The 15,572-nt window shown below is 39.9% G+C and overlaps 1 protein-coding gene across 1 annotated transcript in view; it reads right to left on the bottom strand.

Moving 5' to 3' along the window:
- srek1 (splicing regulatory glutamine/lysine-rich protein 1) overlaps nucleotides 1–15,572 on the bottom strand; it is a 67,883-nt gene that overhangs the window by 39,219 nt on the left and 13,092 nt on the right. Inside the window, exons 3-5 of the mRNA XM_060835542.1 lie at nucleotides 12,625–12,737; nucleotides 4,618–4,824; nucleotides 1,047–1,225 (exon numbers count right to left, since the gene is read on the bottom strand). Of these exons, the coding sequence (XP_060691525.1) occupies nucleotides 1,047–1,225; nucleotides 4,618–4,824; nucleotides 12,625–12,737 (499 nt within the window). The remainder of the gene's footprint in view (nucleotides 1–1,046; nucleotides 1,226–4,617; nucleotides 4,825–12,624; nucleotides 12,738–15,572) is intronic.

Below are 15,572 nucleotides of genomic sequence, written 5' to 3'. Positions count from 1 at the left end.
ATGCTAAATTAACAGTCAGCCTGCCTATTCAACACGTATGTTAGAAAGAACAGGAGATTCTGCCACGTCCTGGCTAGCTTTCATTGACCTATCAACATCACCAAAACAGTTTTTTTAAATCTCATTGTGACCTGTGGGATCATGCTTGGCCCATTTGTTACTACAATAATAGTAATTTCAATTTGATCAGTCATTCACTGTACTCTCAGATATTTTAACAGGTATATATAAACTATAAAGGCAAAATTGAATAGAAGAAATTCAAAATCAAATTAAGAACAGTAAATATTCTCCTGTTTTTCCTACAAGTATCACAAAGACAACAAGAACATTGATGAAAAAGTCAAACAGCTCATGCAAAGTAAGAGTAAAACTCCACTTTGGCACAGAGACACAAATGACAGCAGTGGATTTGCTGAATTTCCTCCACACTGATGTCAAATCACTCATTTTATGCCCCCACTTAAGCTGAACTTCCCTTGTTTAGTATTTGCAAATTGTGAGACATCCCACAATAGTTCTCTCTCATAAAGCATAAATGGAAAACAATATACAAAGAATATGTCGGACACTTAATGAAATAGCACTTAGTAGTCAACAAACCCATTTCATAGCAGAAGCAACGACAAAGACATAATTCACCACTGAAAAAGTCACCTTCTGGGCTTTAATGTATTAGATTTTTATTATAAACACTGAGGAGACTCATTTTTGATGTTTAAATTAAGATGGAATGAACTGTTGATATTTTATTTCTTTGCTATCAGGTGTCTAAATCTTTTCACTTTGTGTTGACAGTTCTCAACCCATGATTCTCAACAAGCAATTCAACTAATATATTTGTGCGGTTTCTTTTATTTGAAAGTCTAACATCGTAAGCTGTAATAAAGGATATAAATGTAAGAGCGACATCTTTAAAAAAATCAAATCGCAAATTCATAGACATCCATTAGAAAGCTTGATATTCAATTTCTAGATTTTTAACATGTATTTTACATTAGCAGCTGGCTACTATTTTAAATCAACTTAAACAAGTAAAAACTTACTTTAAAGGTCTATCCCCAAACATGGCTCCATTGAAGGCCAAAGCTCGTAGTACAGAAGATTGCTCAGCAAATTCAACGAAGGCAAATCGGGTTGGTTGTGTCTCGTCTCCTGCCATGCGTACGAACTTGACCTCACCAACTTGGCTGAAAAATTCTAGTAGCTGGTCTGCTGTTGTTGTCTTTAGAGAAAAATGAAATAAAAGAATTATTGAAATAAAGGAATTATTGTCATCATTAGAGATAATATTGCAGCTATTAACGGTAAAATGTTGTACATAGAAGATGTTACAACATGGTGTAGTCCCCCCTGCTAATTTAAACCAGCAACACAGAAAAGATTCATCCCTGCTGTAACCTGGTTAAATTTGAGAGGCAAAGAACTATCCCAGAGGTCTCTATTTAAAGTAAAAATTAACAACTTTAAGTCCAACGGAATATATTAAAAACCAGCAACTATTAACAATTCCTTTCTTTTAAACCTGTCTTTTACCAGCCACTCTACAACAGTCCAATAAAAAAAATCCCAATTAAGATTTACAAAAAAACAAATCACGTTTCAAAACTAGTCAGCTTTGCCTAGTCTCCTTCGTAGATTTTCCTCTGTAGATTCTCTCCAGGTCAACTCCAATATTCTGCTATGCAAACTCCTTCCCCAGACAGGTACCTTTCAGAAAGTTCTTGAGCTAGCAGCTTCTGTGGCAGTTCTCTCTCAACTGTTCCAAAATGTCCGGTTTTATACCCCAAAACATTGGATCGTTTTATTGGTTTTAGTATTATCAAAATACTAAATTGAAACTTGATTGGATTTTGGATCTTGGGGCATAATTTAAACTGATTGACCAAATTTGAATTTGTTTTAATCTCATGGTAATGCAGCTGCTGTTAGCTGTTTGACCAAATGTTACATTGTTATCTTGTTCAGAACACTTTGTGCTGTGTCAGGCAGGCCTTGCTAGCTTTTCAACACTCTTAAAAGGTACAGGACCTCCACAAAGAGTTCATTTGGCAATCACATTGTGAACCCATTATGGAGCACAACTCAACCATTCTACAGTGCACAGAATTCAAACAATAATGCTGCAGACTTTCAAGAGATTTTAAAGTCTGAGCTAAAATTTTAATAAAGACCTTAAGAAGAGAGATATTGGCAAATGGATCCATAGAGGGAATAAAAAAACAAACAGTGGCAGTCAACTAGGTGTCAGAGTCAAGGGAACAGAGAAGGATAACGTTGCAGAGTTTTAAAAAAAAGGTTAAGTGTGTTTTATAAGGTTCTGGATAGGGAATCAGTGCCATTCATAATGTACAACCCCCTAGGCCTTCTTAATCAGCATCTTTCAAACCAATAACCTTCAACATCTAGGAGGACAAGGGCAGCAGATGCATGAAAGTACCATGATCTACAATCTTCCCTCAGACCTAAACACCATCCAGACTTGGAACTACATCACCACTTCTTTACTGTTACTACATGAAACTCCTGGAACCCCTCACAACAGCACTGTGGGTTAACCAGATCCCCACACACATCAGCAATACAAAAATATGAGTCACCACCACCTTTCCCGGAAAGTATTAAGATCCAGAGGACAGAGTTTTAAAGTGGTTTGTTAACAAAAGCAAATGCAAAAACGTTTGCACATAGTGAGAAGTAAAGGTGTAGGATGCATTGCGTGGAAATGGTGGAGTGAGGCATTTAAGACGGTGTTAGAAATTCTTTCAACAGAAACATTGTACAGAGTTAAAAGGAAAAGGAGGAAGGAAATACGAAAGCAAAATGCATATAGCTGGTGCAGACTCAATGGATTGAACATCCTCCTTCAGCACGACAACAATTCTGTGATTCTGACAATAAGATAAATTAAATAAATGCTGGTCTAGCTATTAATGCTCAGATCTCACGAACAAATTAAAAAAAAGTAACAGCCTAGACTCAGAAATAAAATAGTAATTTACAACGTCAAATATGGAGTCAACACCAAAACTGAGTGGGAGGGGTTCATCTAGCTAACACAGATCAGAATAATGCCAATATACTGATAGACATTAGTAAATTCACAGAATGGATACATTATCTGCTAATATAAAAACACAGCAGCACTTTGTGGAAGACTGGTCTTCCTTTGGAACACAAATATCTGAATGGAATGGAGAGACCTTCATCCAGATACACAATTAACTAAAAGTAGGTTTATTAGGTACATTAAAAACAAAATTACTAGGGTTTTTTTCTAGATTTTTCAAACGAGAAGCAAAGTTATGTCAGTGTGGTGTAGAATTGCTGATCACATCTTGACAGGGTGGATGAACAGGAAAAGGAGTACAGCCCAAAATGTTGATCAGCTGCAGACCGAAATTCAGAATCTTCACCACTGACAAACAATCCCCACAGCAAGTTTGCTTTCGTCAGGTTTCTAGTCCTGATGGTAGGAAGGACTATTTGCTTTCCAAAGTCTAATCTTCCCAGTCCTCTGTTCCAAAACTTATTTGTAAGCTAGTTACTGTACCTTCTCTCATTTCTCACTGTCAAAAATAATAATGAAGTATTGGTCACATCTGATCTTTCTCTCCTCCCTCTCAAGATTAGTGTCCAGGCTGTTCCAGTTCCTAAAATAGCACATGGTCTCTGCCATAGCTTGAAATGTGAGCTTTTAATCTCTGGAGAAGCAGCAAGATCAGGGAAGAGGAGACCTGTGATTGGAGGAGCTGGAGCAGCCAATGTCTGGAATAGAATTTGAGATTGGAAGAGCAGCTGTCTCTCTTATGCTGGCAGTTCCTCCAATCACAACTTTGCAACAGGTTTCCACTGTAACTGACTAGAGTTTTGATTGCTTAAACCTTGGTAGGAATGTTGGAACAGATACTTAAAATGGTGGATTTCTGAAATGTCAATGTTGGAAATCCACTGAATAACAGAAATTTCTCATTCCTGATTGCAGTTTGTTGTCTACAAAAATGTTCAAAGTTAAAAAGAACTACATTCCTTTCCTTTTATTTTCAAGACTCAGGTGGAAAAATAAGAACAAAGAACAATGTAATTGTAACAGTTGTAATTAATATTGAAACTAAAGTAAAAAAAACTCATTCATTTTAACCGTGGCATTTAAAAAACAATGAAGAAAAATAATAAAAAAGAGCAAGCGAACATATCAGGCAGTAATTTTGAAATTAGAATGCTGTAAAAATTCAGTCACATCGCATTCAACTACATTTTGTCAAGTTTTGTTTTATAGTAAGATGAACTGCAGGATCAAAGTTCTCAACAATTGAAAGCTTTTCCACTGATGGCTGAGTGGGAAACCTTAACACCTCAACCTCTGGATAATACAGATACATTAACAATAAATTCTGAAGCTCTCTAGTACTTGCACAGTCCCTGCAAGTTTTAATGGAGTAATAACAGGGAATACTTAAGGTCTTGCTGTCATTACCATATAAATCTCTAGAGGAAATCAAGGTTTGATTTCAATATACATGCCAGTCAATTTAAACTCTCCAGTAGCAGAATATTGTAAGAGCAAGAAAAGAATACAATGTCCAATTATCAAATTAAATCAACTAACCAAATTACCTGTGAATTCAAGTTTCCAACATAAATGGTTCTTCTGATTTCTTCGATCTTCGAAGGGTCCACATTTCCCATTGCTGGAGGTTGAGAGTTTATTCCTAATGCTGTAAGAGCAGGATCAAGTCCAGCTTGTAGTGCTCCCAGTGTGGTCAAAGGGACAGAACCAACAACAGCTCCCACTGAACTCACAACTGCATCGACTGTAGTAATCTGTCAAAATAAAATTTAACGTGGGAATCAGCAAGTTGCTTCATTGAACAGTCATTTAGTTTGAAACATTACCAACTTCTATCCAAATATGTTGTACATTTAATACCCAACATCTTGAATACACATGAACTTACAAGCAGAAAGGAATGCCAAACTGAACAAAAAGGTTACGAAGAGAGGCAAAACTTCTCTCGCAGGTGTGGGTTGAATGAAGGCTTTCAAATAGGTTAAGACATTTAGAAAATTCTATGACCCATTAAAGCAGCGAAGGGAAATAAGAAAGGGTTCTGCACTCATTTCATGGGACAGTGGTTGCAAATTTTTATTTCCACGACTCAGCATTTTCCATTCCAATGCAGCCAACTATCAGTATAGTAACAATACAAATTAAAAGGAGACCGTTTGATCCTTTGCACTTGCTGCATTATTCAATAAGATTACTTATTTTATTGGGTATAGCTTTTGAGTCCCTGGTTAGTCAAGGTCTTTAAAATAAAATTCAATGACTCAGCTTCCAAAGCTCTCTGGGAAAGAGAATTCCACAGACTCTTAACAATCAAAGAAAAAAGTATGACATCTCATTCTTAAAATGGGAGACCTCTTGTTTATGTAGTTATTGGCCAAGATTTAGTTTCTTTCACAAGGAGTAACATCCTCTCAGCAACCAGTCAAATCCCCAAAAGAATCTTATGCAGCAGTTCAGTGAGATCAGCTTTCATTCTTCTTAATTTAAATGAATACAAGTCCAATCTTTCTTCAGAAGTGTGAGGCCCTTTCGGTCACGGCTGACCATGGGTTGCATCCTCGCTATTCTCGCTTGTCTGCTGCAGCACTCATCAGCTTCTTTTCCCATTTTGAGGTGTTGGTTCAGGGTGCTTCTCCATCTCGTACGGTCAGCTGCAAGCCTTTCCCAGGATTCTAACGATATCAAGCACCTTCATGTCCCTCTTGTAGACATCCTTGTAGCACAGCTGGGGATGCCCAATGAGTCTCTTTCCAGATGTGAGCTCTCTACAGAGGATATCCTTTGAGATGCGGACGTCGTCCATGTGGTGGACACGGCCCAGCCAGCGCAGTGTCCCCAGCCTGAGCAGAGTGTACATGCTGGGAAGTACAGTGCGAGATAGGATTGCTGCGTTGGACACTGTCTTGCCAGGATATGTCCAGGATACAGCGGATATTCCTCAAGTGGAAAGCGTTCAGTCTTCTCTCCTGTCTGGCATATGTAGTGCACATTTCACTGACGTAAAGCAGTGTGCTCATGATGCAGACATTGTAGTCTGACATTTCTGTCTGTACTGTCGGCTTGGGATTTGTCCATACTCAAGTCATAAGGCGAGCAAGAGTTGAGGCTGCTTTCCCAATCCTCATGTCAATCTCTCTGTCCAAGGAGAGGTTGTCAGTGATGGAGAACCAAGGTACATAAACTGATGGACAGAGCTCGTAGACATCGATGGTGATGACCAGCAGGGCCTCTGTGTCCTGTCCTAGGAAGCTTGTCTTCTTCAGACTGATAGTCAGCCCGGAATCCTTGCAAGCATGGGAGAGGCAATATATCAGTGACTGGAGTTCTTGCTGGGTGTGTGCTGCAACTGCAGCATTATTAGCAAACTAAACGTCCCTGCTGAGTGCCGCATGTACTTTTGTTTGGGTCTGAGGCGGGCCAGGTTTAAGAGCCTGCTGCATGATCTCGTGCATAGGTAAATTCCCTCCGTTGCAGTGCCAAAGGCATGTTTCAGGAGTTCAGCAAAAGAAATCCCAAAGAGTGGAGGAGCAAGGATGCAGCCTCGTTTCATGCCTTTGTGGATGTCTAAGGGCTCAGAAAAGCTGCCGTTGAACGGCACAGTCCCCTTCATGTTACTGTGGAAGGATTCCATCGTGCTCAGCAGTTTTGGTGGGCAGCCAATCTTCAGAAGAACCTTGAAAAGCCCGTTTCTGCTGACCAGGTCGAACGCCTTGGTGAAGTTAATGAAATACAAGGGCATTTTCTGGTCACTGCACTTCTCCTGCAGCTGGCGAAGGGAAATGACTACGTCTATTATTGATCTTTTAACTCGGAAGCCGCATTGTGACTCTGGCTATACACATTCTGCCAATTTCTGCGGGTGAGTCAAGATGAGCCGAGCAAAGGTTCTATGGCAGTGCTGAGGAGAGAGATGCTTCTGTAGTTCTCGCAGTCGCTTCTCTCACCCTTGTTCTTGTAGAGGGCAATGATCTTGGCATCCCTCATGGCCTATGGTACAGCTCCTTCTTGTCAGCACTGAGAGGGGACTTCATGCAATGGGAGCAGGAAGCACTTGATCAGATTTGGAGGAATCTGGTCACTACTCGGGGCCTTACCTAAGGCCAGGCTGTCAATGGCCTTGCTGAGCTCTGTATTGATGGCTCTGCATCTAGCTTGTCCATGGTCGACAAGTGATGGCACCAAGTGCTGAAGCGGACACTGTATGCTCTCTGGAGTAGAGATCAGAGTAGTGTTCAACCCACCTCTCCATCTGCTGGCCTTTGTATGTGATTACTTCCTCAGGAGAGGATTTGAGGGGGAAGGCTGTCTTGCTCTGAGCTGGTCCTAGTGCCTTCTTGATGTCTTTGTACATTCTCCTAATGTTCCCAGTTATAGCAGCCATCTGAATTTCCTCACTTAGCTGTGCCCAGTACTCGTTAGCGCAACACCTGGCAGTCTGCTGAACCTTGTTCCTGGCAGCCCTGAGAATCTACAGGTTCTATCCGCTAGCTGACCACTTGTCCTCAGCTAGGGCAACACGCTTGGCTTCAATGACAGGGATCATCTCGGTTGCCTTAGTCTCAAGTAAAAAGTGAGGTCTGCAGATGCTGGAGATCAGAGCTGAAAATGTGTTGCTGGTTAAAGCACAGCAGGTCAGGCAGCATCCAAGGAACAGGGAATTCGACGTTTCGGGGTCTTAGTCTCAAACTAGTCGTGTGTCTTGTAGGTCTTCTTTCCAAAGATAGCTAGGGATGTATGGTGTATGGTATCCCACAAGGTTTCCCACTTCTCTGTGGTATAGTATCCATGTCACAAGGTGCTGAAAGCCTCTTAGGACTGTTGAATAAGGTCTGTCTGGAGCATCTTGCTGACATTAATGCGAGGGTTCCCATGTTGCTTCATGCAATGGAATCTCTTAGGTTGCAGCCTAATCTTGCAACACACTATGGAGTGGTCTGTGTCACAGTCCGCACTGTGGTAAAAGCATGCATGGAGAACGTATTTAACGGTAGTGCACCTAACTAGGATCAGATCGAGTTGGTGCCAATGCTTTGAGCGTGCATGTCGAGGAAACCTTGTGCTGAGGCTTTGTCTGGAAGTAGGAGTTGGTGATGCACAAATTGTGCAAAGTGCACAGCTCAAGCAGTCACTGTCCATTCTCATTCATTTTGCCCACACCAAAATGCCCAAGGCAGGAGGGCCATGAGTTGTGGTCTGCGCCTACACTAACATTAAAGTTGCCCAGAAGAACAAGTTACACCTTCCTAGGGACGTTGCTAATGAGGGGTGCAAGATTGCCGTGGAACTCGACCTTTTTGTCTGGCATGGAGGACAGTGTCGGCGCATACAGGCTGACAAGGGTGACAAAGCCACCAGTGGTTGAGGCGAAGAGTCATGAGTCACTCTGAGCCATTGCTGCCCTGTTCTACTGTGTTCATCAGGCTGTTTTTACTGGAAAGCCCAAAGCTCTCTGGGCTCATCAAAGCTTTCCCCAGGCAGTAAAATGTGTAGTCCTTCTCTTTCAGTGAGCCTGCTTCTGCCAGCCTTGTTTCCTGAAGGGCACCTAAGTCCATGTTGAGCCTCTTGAGCTCATTATTTATGACAGCTGATTTTCCAGAGTCACTGATGCCCTGGAGTTTTTCTGAGAAGCCAGCATTGTCTGGACGTTCCAACTTCCCAGTTTCAGAGCTGGTCTCTTTTTTTGCTTGGTGCAATCTGTTGTTCGGATAATTCCTAATCCCCATGCACCCAATCAGGTAGCAGATGGTGGCACAACAGTACTTCACTGGCTGAGGACTGCCCAGCTGTCCAGTGGGAATTTAAAATCCATCCCACTGTAGGGAGCAACCTCTGGCATCATGTTCTATGCCAATCTAGCAATGACTTAAAATCGGTATCTGCTGCCCCCCACTCCTCCCAGTGTTGTGTCGACGTTGTGGGTGAAGCTGAAGTGTTCTCTCCATGTGTGGTGGTGGTAGGATGCAAGCCTAGGCGATGTGGTATGGGGAACAAGCTGTTGGCCATGAAACACGTCCTCCACTCCATGACACTGGCTAATCCAAAGGAACAGCAAAGCCGTTACAGTTTGGTACCAGTGCTGTCACAGGGGCTGCCAGAACGAGTAGATAACAACAAACTGCCTTCAGAGCCCTGTCTCCAGATTTTTCCTTGAGATTTACTCATGAAGCCTTTTCCACATGTGGGTCTAGTTTCAAACCTCTGCAGCCTTGCGGTCTTCATAAGACAAACTGCTCACCCCAGTAATCAAGTGACCTCTTCTGCACTGTTTCCAATGAAATTATGTCCGTTCTTAAATAAGGTCACCAAAGCTGGTGCATCAAAGCTATTTTAAATGTGATCTCACCAATGCCCTTTACAACTGTAGTAAAATAGTCCACTCCTCTTGCAATATGCTACAACAGTCCATTTGCCTTCTCAACTATGCTGGACTTGCATACTAGCCTTTTATAAGTCAGCTGTCAGGACACCTAGACCCTTCTGTACATTAGAGTTTACCTCACAATGCTGCAATCTTTATTTAAATAATATTTTATTTTCGACACTTCCTACAAAAGAAGGCACATTCACATTTTCTCACATTATTTTTATATACCAAATACTGCCCACTTCGACGGGACAAGTGAGATCCCAGAACAAAACCAAACTGGACAGATCACAGGTTTCACTGTTTTGCTTAGTTAGTTTGCATTGGTTTCTGAATCAAGGTTTCAGATTTTTTAAAAAAATTAACCATTTATTATGTATGAGGTAGAAAAGGACAGCTTTTTAAAAAACAATTCACACACAGAATGTGTGCTTTCCTGGTTTGACCAACATTTTTTGCCCATCAGGAAGTTCAGAGTCAACCACTGTTGTAGGCTTTGGAATGACATGTAGGTCAGACCAGATAAGGATGGCAGATTTCTGCGAAGACACTAGTGAACCAGACAGGTTTTTCCAACAATAATAATGTGATCATTATTAAGACTTTTAATTTCAGATTCTTTACTGAATTCAAATTCCAACATCTACCATGGCAGAATTTGAGCCCGGGGTTGCCAGAACATTAGTCGAGTTTCTGGGTTAATAGTCTAGCGATAATATCACTAGACCATTGCCTCCCTTTGACACACAGAGATATTGCAGCTGTATAGACATTTTGCTATTAAAATATCAAACATTACTAACTCCAACATTAAAACATAGTTTCAACTGGATTCCCAACACTGTACATTACTGAGACTTAGGATCAGAGAATTTATACACGTATCTCAACTCTGTGCTTCCATTTTACTGACTCCTTCTAGTTGTTCTTTCTTGAACTGTGGAGAAAGTATTTTTGATGCCTCTCAGAGTGGCATAAGCATTTCACATTTAAACAATTTGATGATTGCTATCAAAGTTCTCCTGGCTTGGAAGCTGTAGTGGCTGATTGCCTCTGAATTAAACTAAATCAAAACTACTAAGAGATGGCAGCATGGTGGCTCAGTGGTTAGCACTGCTGCCTCATCGCACCAGGGACCTGTGTTTGATTCCAGCCTCGGGTGACTGTCTGCGTGGAGTTTGCACATTCTCCCCATGTCTGCGTGGGTTTCGTCCAGGTGCCTCGGTTTCCTTCCACAGTCCAAAGATGTGCAGGTCTGGTGAACTAGCCTTGCAAAATTGTCCATAGTGATACGTGCATTAGTCAGAGGGAAATGGGTCTGGGTGGGTTACTATTCGGAGGGTCGGTGTGGACTGGTTGGGCAGGAGGACATTTCCACACTGTAGGGAATCTAATCTAATAAACTAAAATCTGCTTCTGAACTTAATTTTTAATTTCTTTCAACTAGAAGTCTGTTATTTTCTGAACTGAACTGAAGAAAACCAACAGAATAATGTGTTTACACTGTCAAAAACCCAAATGTACAAACACTTTTAATATAAACAAAATACCGCAGATGCTAAAGATCTGAAATAAAAACAAAGTGATTTAGAAACTCAACAGATCTGGAAACATCTGTGGAGAGTGAAAGAGAGTCAATGTGTTGAGTACACGACTCATTGGACTCTAAATGTTAACTCTGTTTCACTCTACACAGATGTTGCCAGACCTGCTGATTTTTTCCAGCACTTTGCTTTTAGATTAGTAGAATACAGGTATCCCCTGCTATCCGAATGTAGAGTGTTATGAAACCTTTCGTAAACCAAAATGGCATAAAGCAAAGAAGCATTACTTTATGTGTGATAAATTGTGCATTTTTCCCATAAAAGTGACAATCCTTTTGGTTAGCAAAAACAGATACGAATATAGGTGATGCATAAAAGCAAAGTTGTATAAAGCAAACTTTCGAAAAGTGGGGGATACCTGTAATCTGCTCCATTAACACTCTCAGGATTCTCTATGTCTGCTTGGATTGTTCTTTTGGATCACTGTTCCAAGATGGTTTTCAGACTATTTAAAAAATGCTCCATAGCCCTAACTCATATTCAAATGCTTCCTTTAAATCAATTCAACTTCCAAAGATGATGATACATTTTATCCATCTTTCATGATATTACTTACAGCCTGTATTTTTCTTTTGCACTCTCACAATGTACTCTTCACAACTTACTTTTCAACTTATCTTTGTGTCATCAGCAAATTTAACATTTAGCTCCATGACCCAAGTCATCCAGCATTGATCCCTGTGGCAGCCTACTTGTTACATTTCATCAATATTGGAAAAGGGCATTTATATGTCTATTAAGAGATGATGCTGCTCCTTTAACAAGGTTATGTTGGCCCTAGTTCTTTTCCCCCAGAGAGGTCATAAAAAACACAGACTGTGAAAAGTCTAAGGATTATAGGGTCAGTTTGCTTTTCGCTAAGAGATAGTGCCTCAGGTAAAAGCCTTTTAAGTTTAAAAAAAACACTTGGACAATGAAATGGGATCTAGCTATTTCTCCTAGCTCAGCTTTTCTCATTTGATTTGGCTTTTGGTCTAGCTTTTCTTTGAAAGAAATCAAGCAGTTTTGAAGCTGCTGGACTTAAGAGAAGCAGGTCCATGCTCACCCTCTCTCAGACTTCTCTCCTGTAAGATCCTGTATATGATTTTACCTTTTGCGCCAAGGGGCGCTTATGGGGATTGTTGCAAGTATTGGGAACAGTATCATCAAGTTTGTATAATCTTTTGGATTTTCAGATAGGGTAAGTTATTCAGTATTCTGTTCTCTTTTGTTTGCGTTTCATTTGGTAATTTTGTAAATTTGACCAGCTGCATCACTCATAGAATATCCGTGTTACACCCACCGAAAACAACTAGCAAAGTTACGGTCTGGGTGACTTTCTTGAAATGTCTGAGGGGGGTCTGGCCTGGTCCATAACACTGCTTCCTTTTAGTTAACTAGCCCGCTATTCATACTGTATGCCAATGCCTTTGCTCACAAGCTAGTTTCTCCTCAGACTGCCCTGTGTTCCATTAAGTTTAAGACTGAATTTTACAAAGGAAACTATCAGTCCATACAGCTTCTACACTAATTTCAAACGTTATACTTATCAATAATATTTGCAAATTCACAGATCTTAATATATTTTAAAAAAAAGCATCACTTACCGAAGCAAGGGGGTTTGAAGTCGGGACTGGGAGCAAGCCTGCACCGGGTATCAATCCTGGAGTACCAGAAGGAACTAAAAGGGACACGGCTTTGGCTTCATCTGGGATTTTACCTGTGAAATAAACAAAACAATTACTTAGGAAAATGGAATACAATTTTCAAAAAAAAGAGTTCTTCCCATCTCAAAAGCACAGATTGACTATCTGAGAGCTCACTTCTAGATCCTTCCAAAAACATACAAACAAAGATGTCTTTTTAACCTACTCTGTAATAAAATTAAAATAAAGTGCAAAACTGTCAAAACTGTAAGCAACCATATATTACAGGAAAAGTTGTTTTAATAATTAAAAATGTAGACAATAATTTAACACTTTGAGCTATGGTCACCTGTACTTGAAACTTATTGGTCATGTACCATACGATATCAAGCATGGACGCTTTCCCCAGGCGATCACTCTCAGTGTTCGAAAGTTGTGTTACACACGACAACCGTTCATGTTGGCTGCATCACTACTAGCACACAGAACATCAGATACAGAAAAGAAGAACATTTTTTAAAATTCTTTTTTCAGTCCCCAATAAAATGACATAGCCAAAATCGAAGAACTGATTTTCTTTTTTAAAAAAAAATTAAAAACCAGTTTAACAGTTGCAGCAAGACACCATAATTGTTCACGTGAGATCATAATGTAATGTAATTCAATTTGCCCTGAATGTCATGACAAATTACACGTTACCTTGCCTGTGCAACAATGATATGTGCATCTGCACAAATAATTTTACAGTCAACTGATCGCCAGTTACTGCGCAATAAAATTGGGGTAGGAGATGGCCGGGAACAGCAGGGAGCTCAAAGTTTATGCAGCCCTTCTGTGGCTGAATTGCAACTGCTTTTAGTGAATTACTTAACTATCCTTCCTCCTTCCTGGCCCAGGTAACCTATAGAACTGGAATTAGTTGATCTCCTGTAGCACTGTGTATAGCCTTTATATCGAGTTGCTTACAGCTCTGTTCCTTTAAGGTTACCGTTAAATTATTATCTTAGAAAAGAAGCATAAATTAGGCAAATACTGTAATAAGCTACCGTAGATTAACAAATACTTGTGGTGCAACAACTACTGCCAAAGTCAAAAGCTAGTTAATCAACATCAGAAAAACTGTATGGATATAGGCATTAGCTTAATATTTTTGATAATCTTGAGGTGCAACAGACATAAACTAATTCAAAAGTTTCACATCCAATGATAATTAATATCATTGCTAAACTAATTAATTTTATTCAACAAAGGGCAATAACAAAACCAATGGTCTTGCATCCTCCAAAGGGGAGGAAAGGAGTGGGGGTGAAATGACATGAGATACTGGTGCTACTGCCACAAACATATCTTTTTAGTTCTACAAGCTTCTGTCAGATCTGTTCAACTATGTGCTACGCAAATTACTGAGACTTAATTGTGAGTAACTGCAAGAAAAGAGCCAAATGCAAATAAGTAAGCAAAAACAAGTCAGAAATGAGAGCAGGAACAAGTAGAACAGAGTACTGAGTGAGTAAGAACGAGAAAGAAAACTGACAAGGACACAGAGGCGGAAAAACAGGATTAAATGATTATTAGAAAGCAAAAGGTAATCAGCCAAAGTAGAGCAAAAGAGAAAAGGAGACAGAGCAAGTGGAATTCATTAAATGACAGAGGAAAAGTACTGTGCAGATTTCAATTAAGTAGTTTAATGTAAGCCATACTGTAGCAATATCTGTAGTGCCACTATGTGTCACTAAATAGTAAATACATTGTTAATAAACCAGTTCACAACTTTTGTTTGTGCTACACATAGCATTATGATTTAAGTTTCTTGTTTTGAAAAACAAAAAGACAGATTATTAATATATTATTTTTAATTAAATTTCTGCATTGTAAGCTGGCACACAATTTTTTTTAATTTGTTAATTGGTCAACTCTTATTTTTAGTTTGCTATTCATTCTGATGTTTCACTAGATCCAATAATGAATGACTTTTCAAAATGAGGATTTGGTGCCCATAATATTTATGGAGGGAGGTCAAAGAAGCTGGAAAGTTTATGGACATGGATGTCCTGCTGAACTCTATTGCAGGATCTCAATGCGGTCAGTATCCTAATCATAAGCTAGTCAACCAGATAACCTGTTACCAGTAGTCTGGAGAAAAACTCAGCTGCAGTGGGTGCAGCTCGTACATCCAAAAATAGAACATAGAAATCAGGAGGAAAGGAGCGATGCTGAAGATCAGTTCACAATCACGAGGCTGAAAGCTTCCTTGTAAAGTTAGAGAAAGCACTCTGCTTCCCAACATGCAACAGTGCTGAAAAAGGCAATGATCTCATGAATTCAGTACTGCCTACTTCCTTTTACTGCCATGTTTGTTGACTCCTGGGAAACTCATATTGCAAAGTCAACTTTAAATCAAGCTCCCGACTGCACCGAAATCCAATTTAAGTGTACGTTCAGCACTTTCATAGAGGATATTTGAATGTCAAGGATACTGCCATCCTAAAAACGACAATGGACGCACACACTATCAGGGTCACATTTCAAGCATTTTTCAGTTTAATCCACAGCTTATCATAGAGGGAACTGATATCAATGACTGTGATTTTGCAGTTCACAATATGACAGCTTAATGATTTATCTGCTTGACAGACCTAAACATCAAAGGTGCCAATAGAAAGTATGGCCGGATTCTGGCATTGACCTTTTACATCAGGACTATTTGACAGTAGTGATAGCAACATTTTGAGAACAGATTAAGATGTTGCTTTGGTCAGATACTGCAGTCACCTGTAACAATTCTCTTGCTTTCAGAAACCTGCGATGAATTTCTGAAAGTTCAATACTAATTTTTTCAGGTTTACCACTGGATCCTTTTACTGGATAATATATAAAGTCTCTGCAGGGTCAGTTCATATTTCATACAT

The sequence above is a fragment of the Hemiscyllium ocellatum genome, chromosome 2 (genome assembly GCF_020745735.1).
Source record: "Hemiscyllium ocellatum isolate sHemOce1 chromosome 2, sHemOce1.pat.X.cur, whole genome shotgun sequence".
Classification (NCBI taxonomy): Eukaryota; Metazoa; Chordata; class Chondrichthyes; order Orectolobiformes; family Hemiscylliidae; genus Hemiscyllium; species Hemiscyllium ocellatum.
The sequence above is the reverse complement of the archived record's forward strand: the minus strand, read 5'-3'. Positions and strand labels throughout refer to the sequence as shown.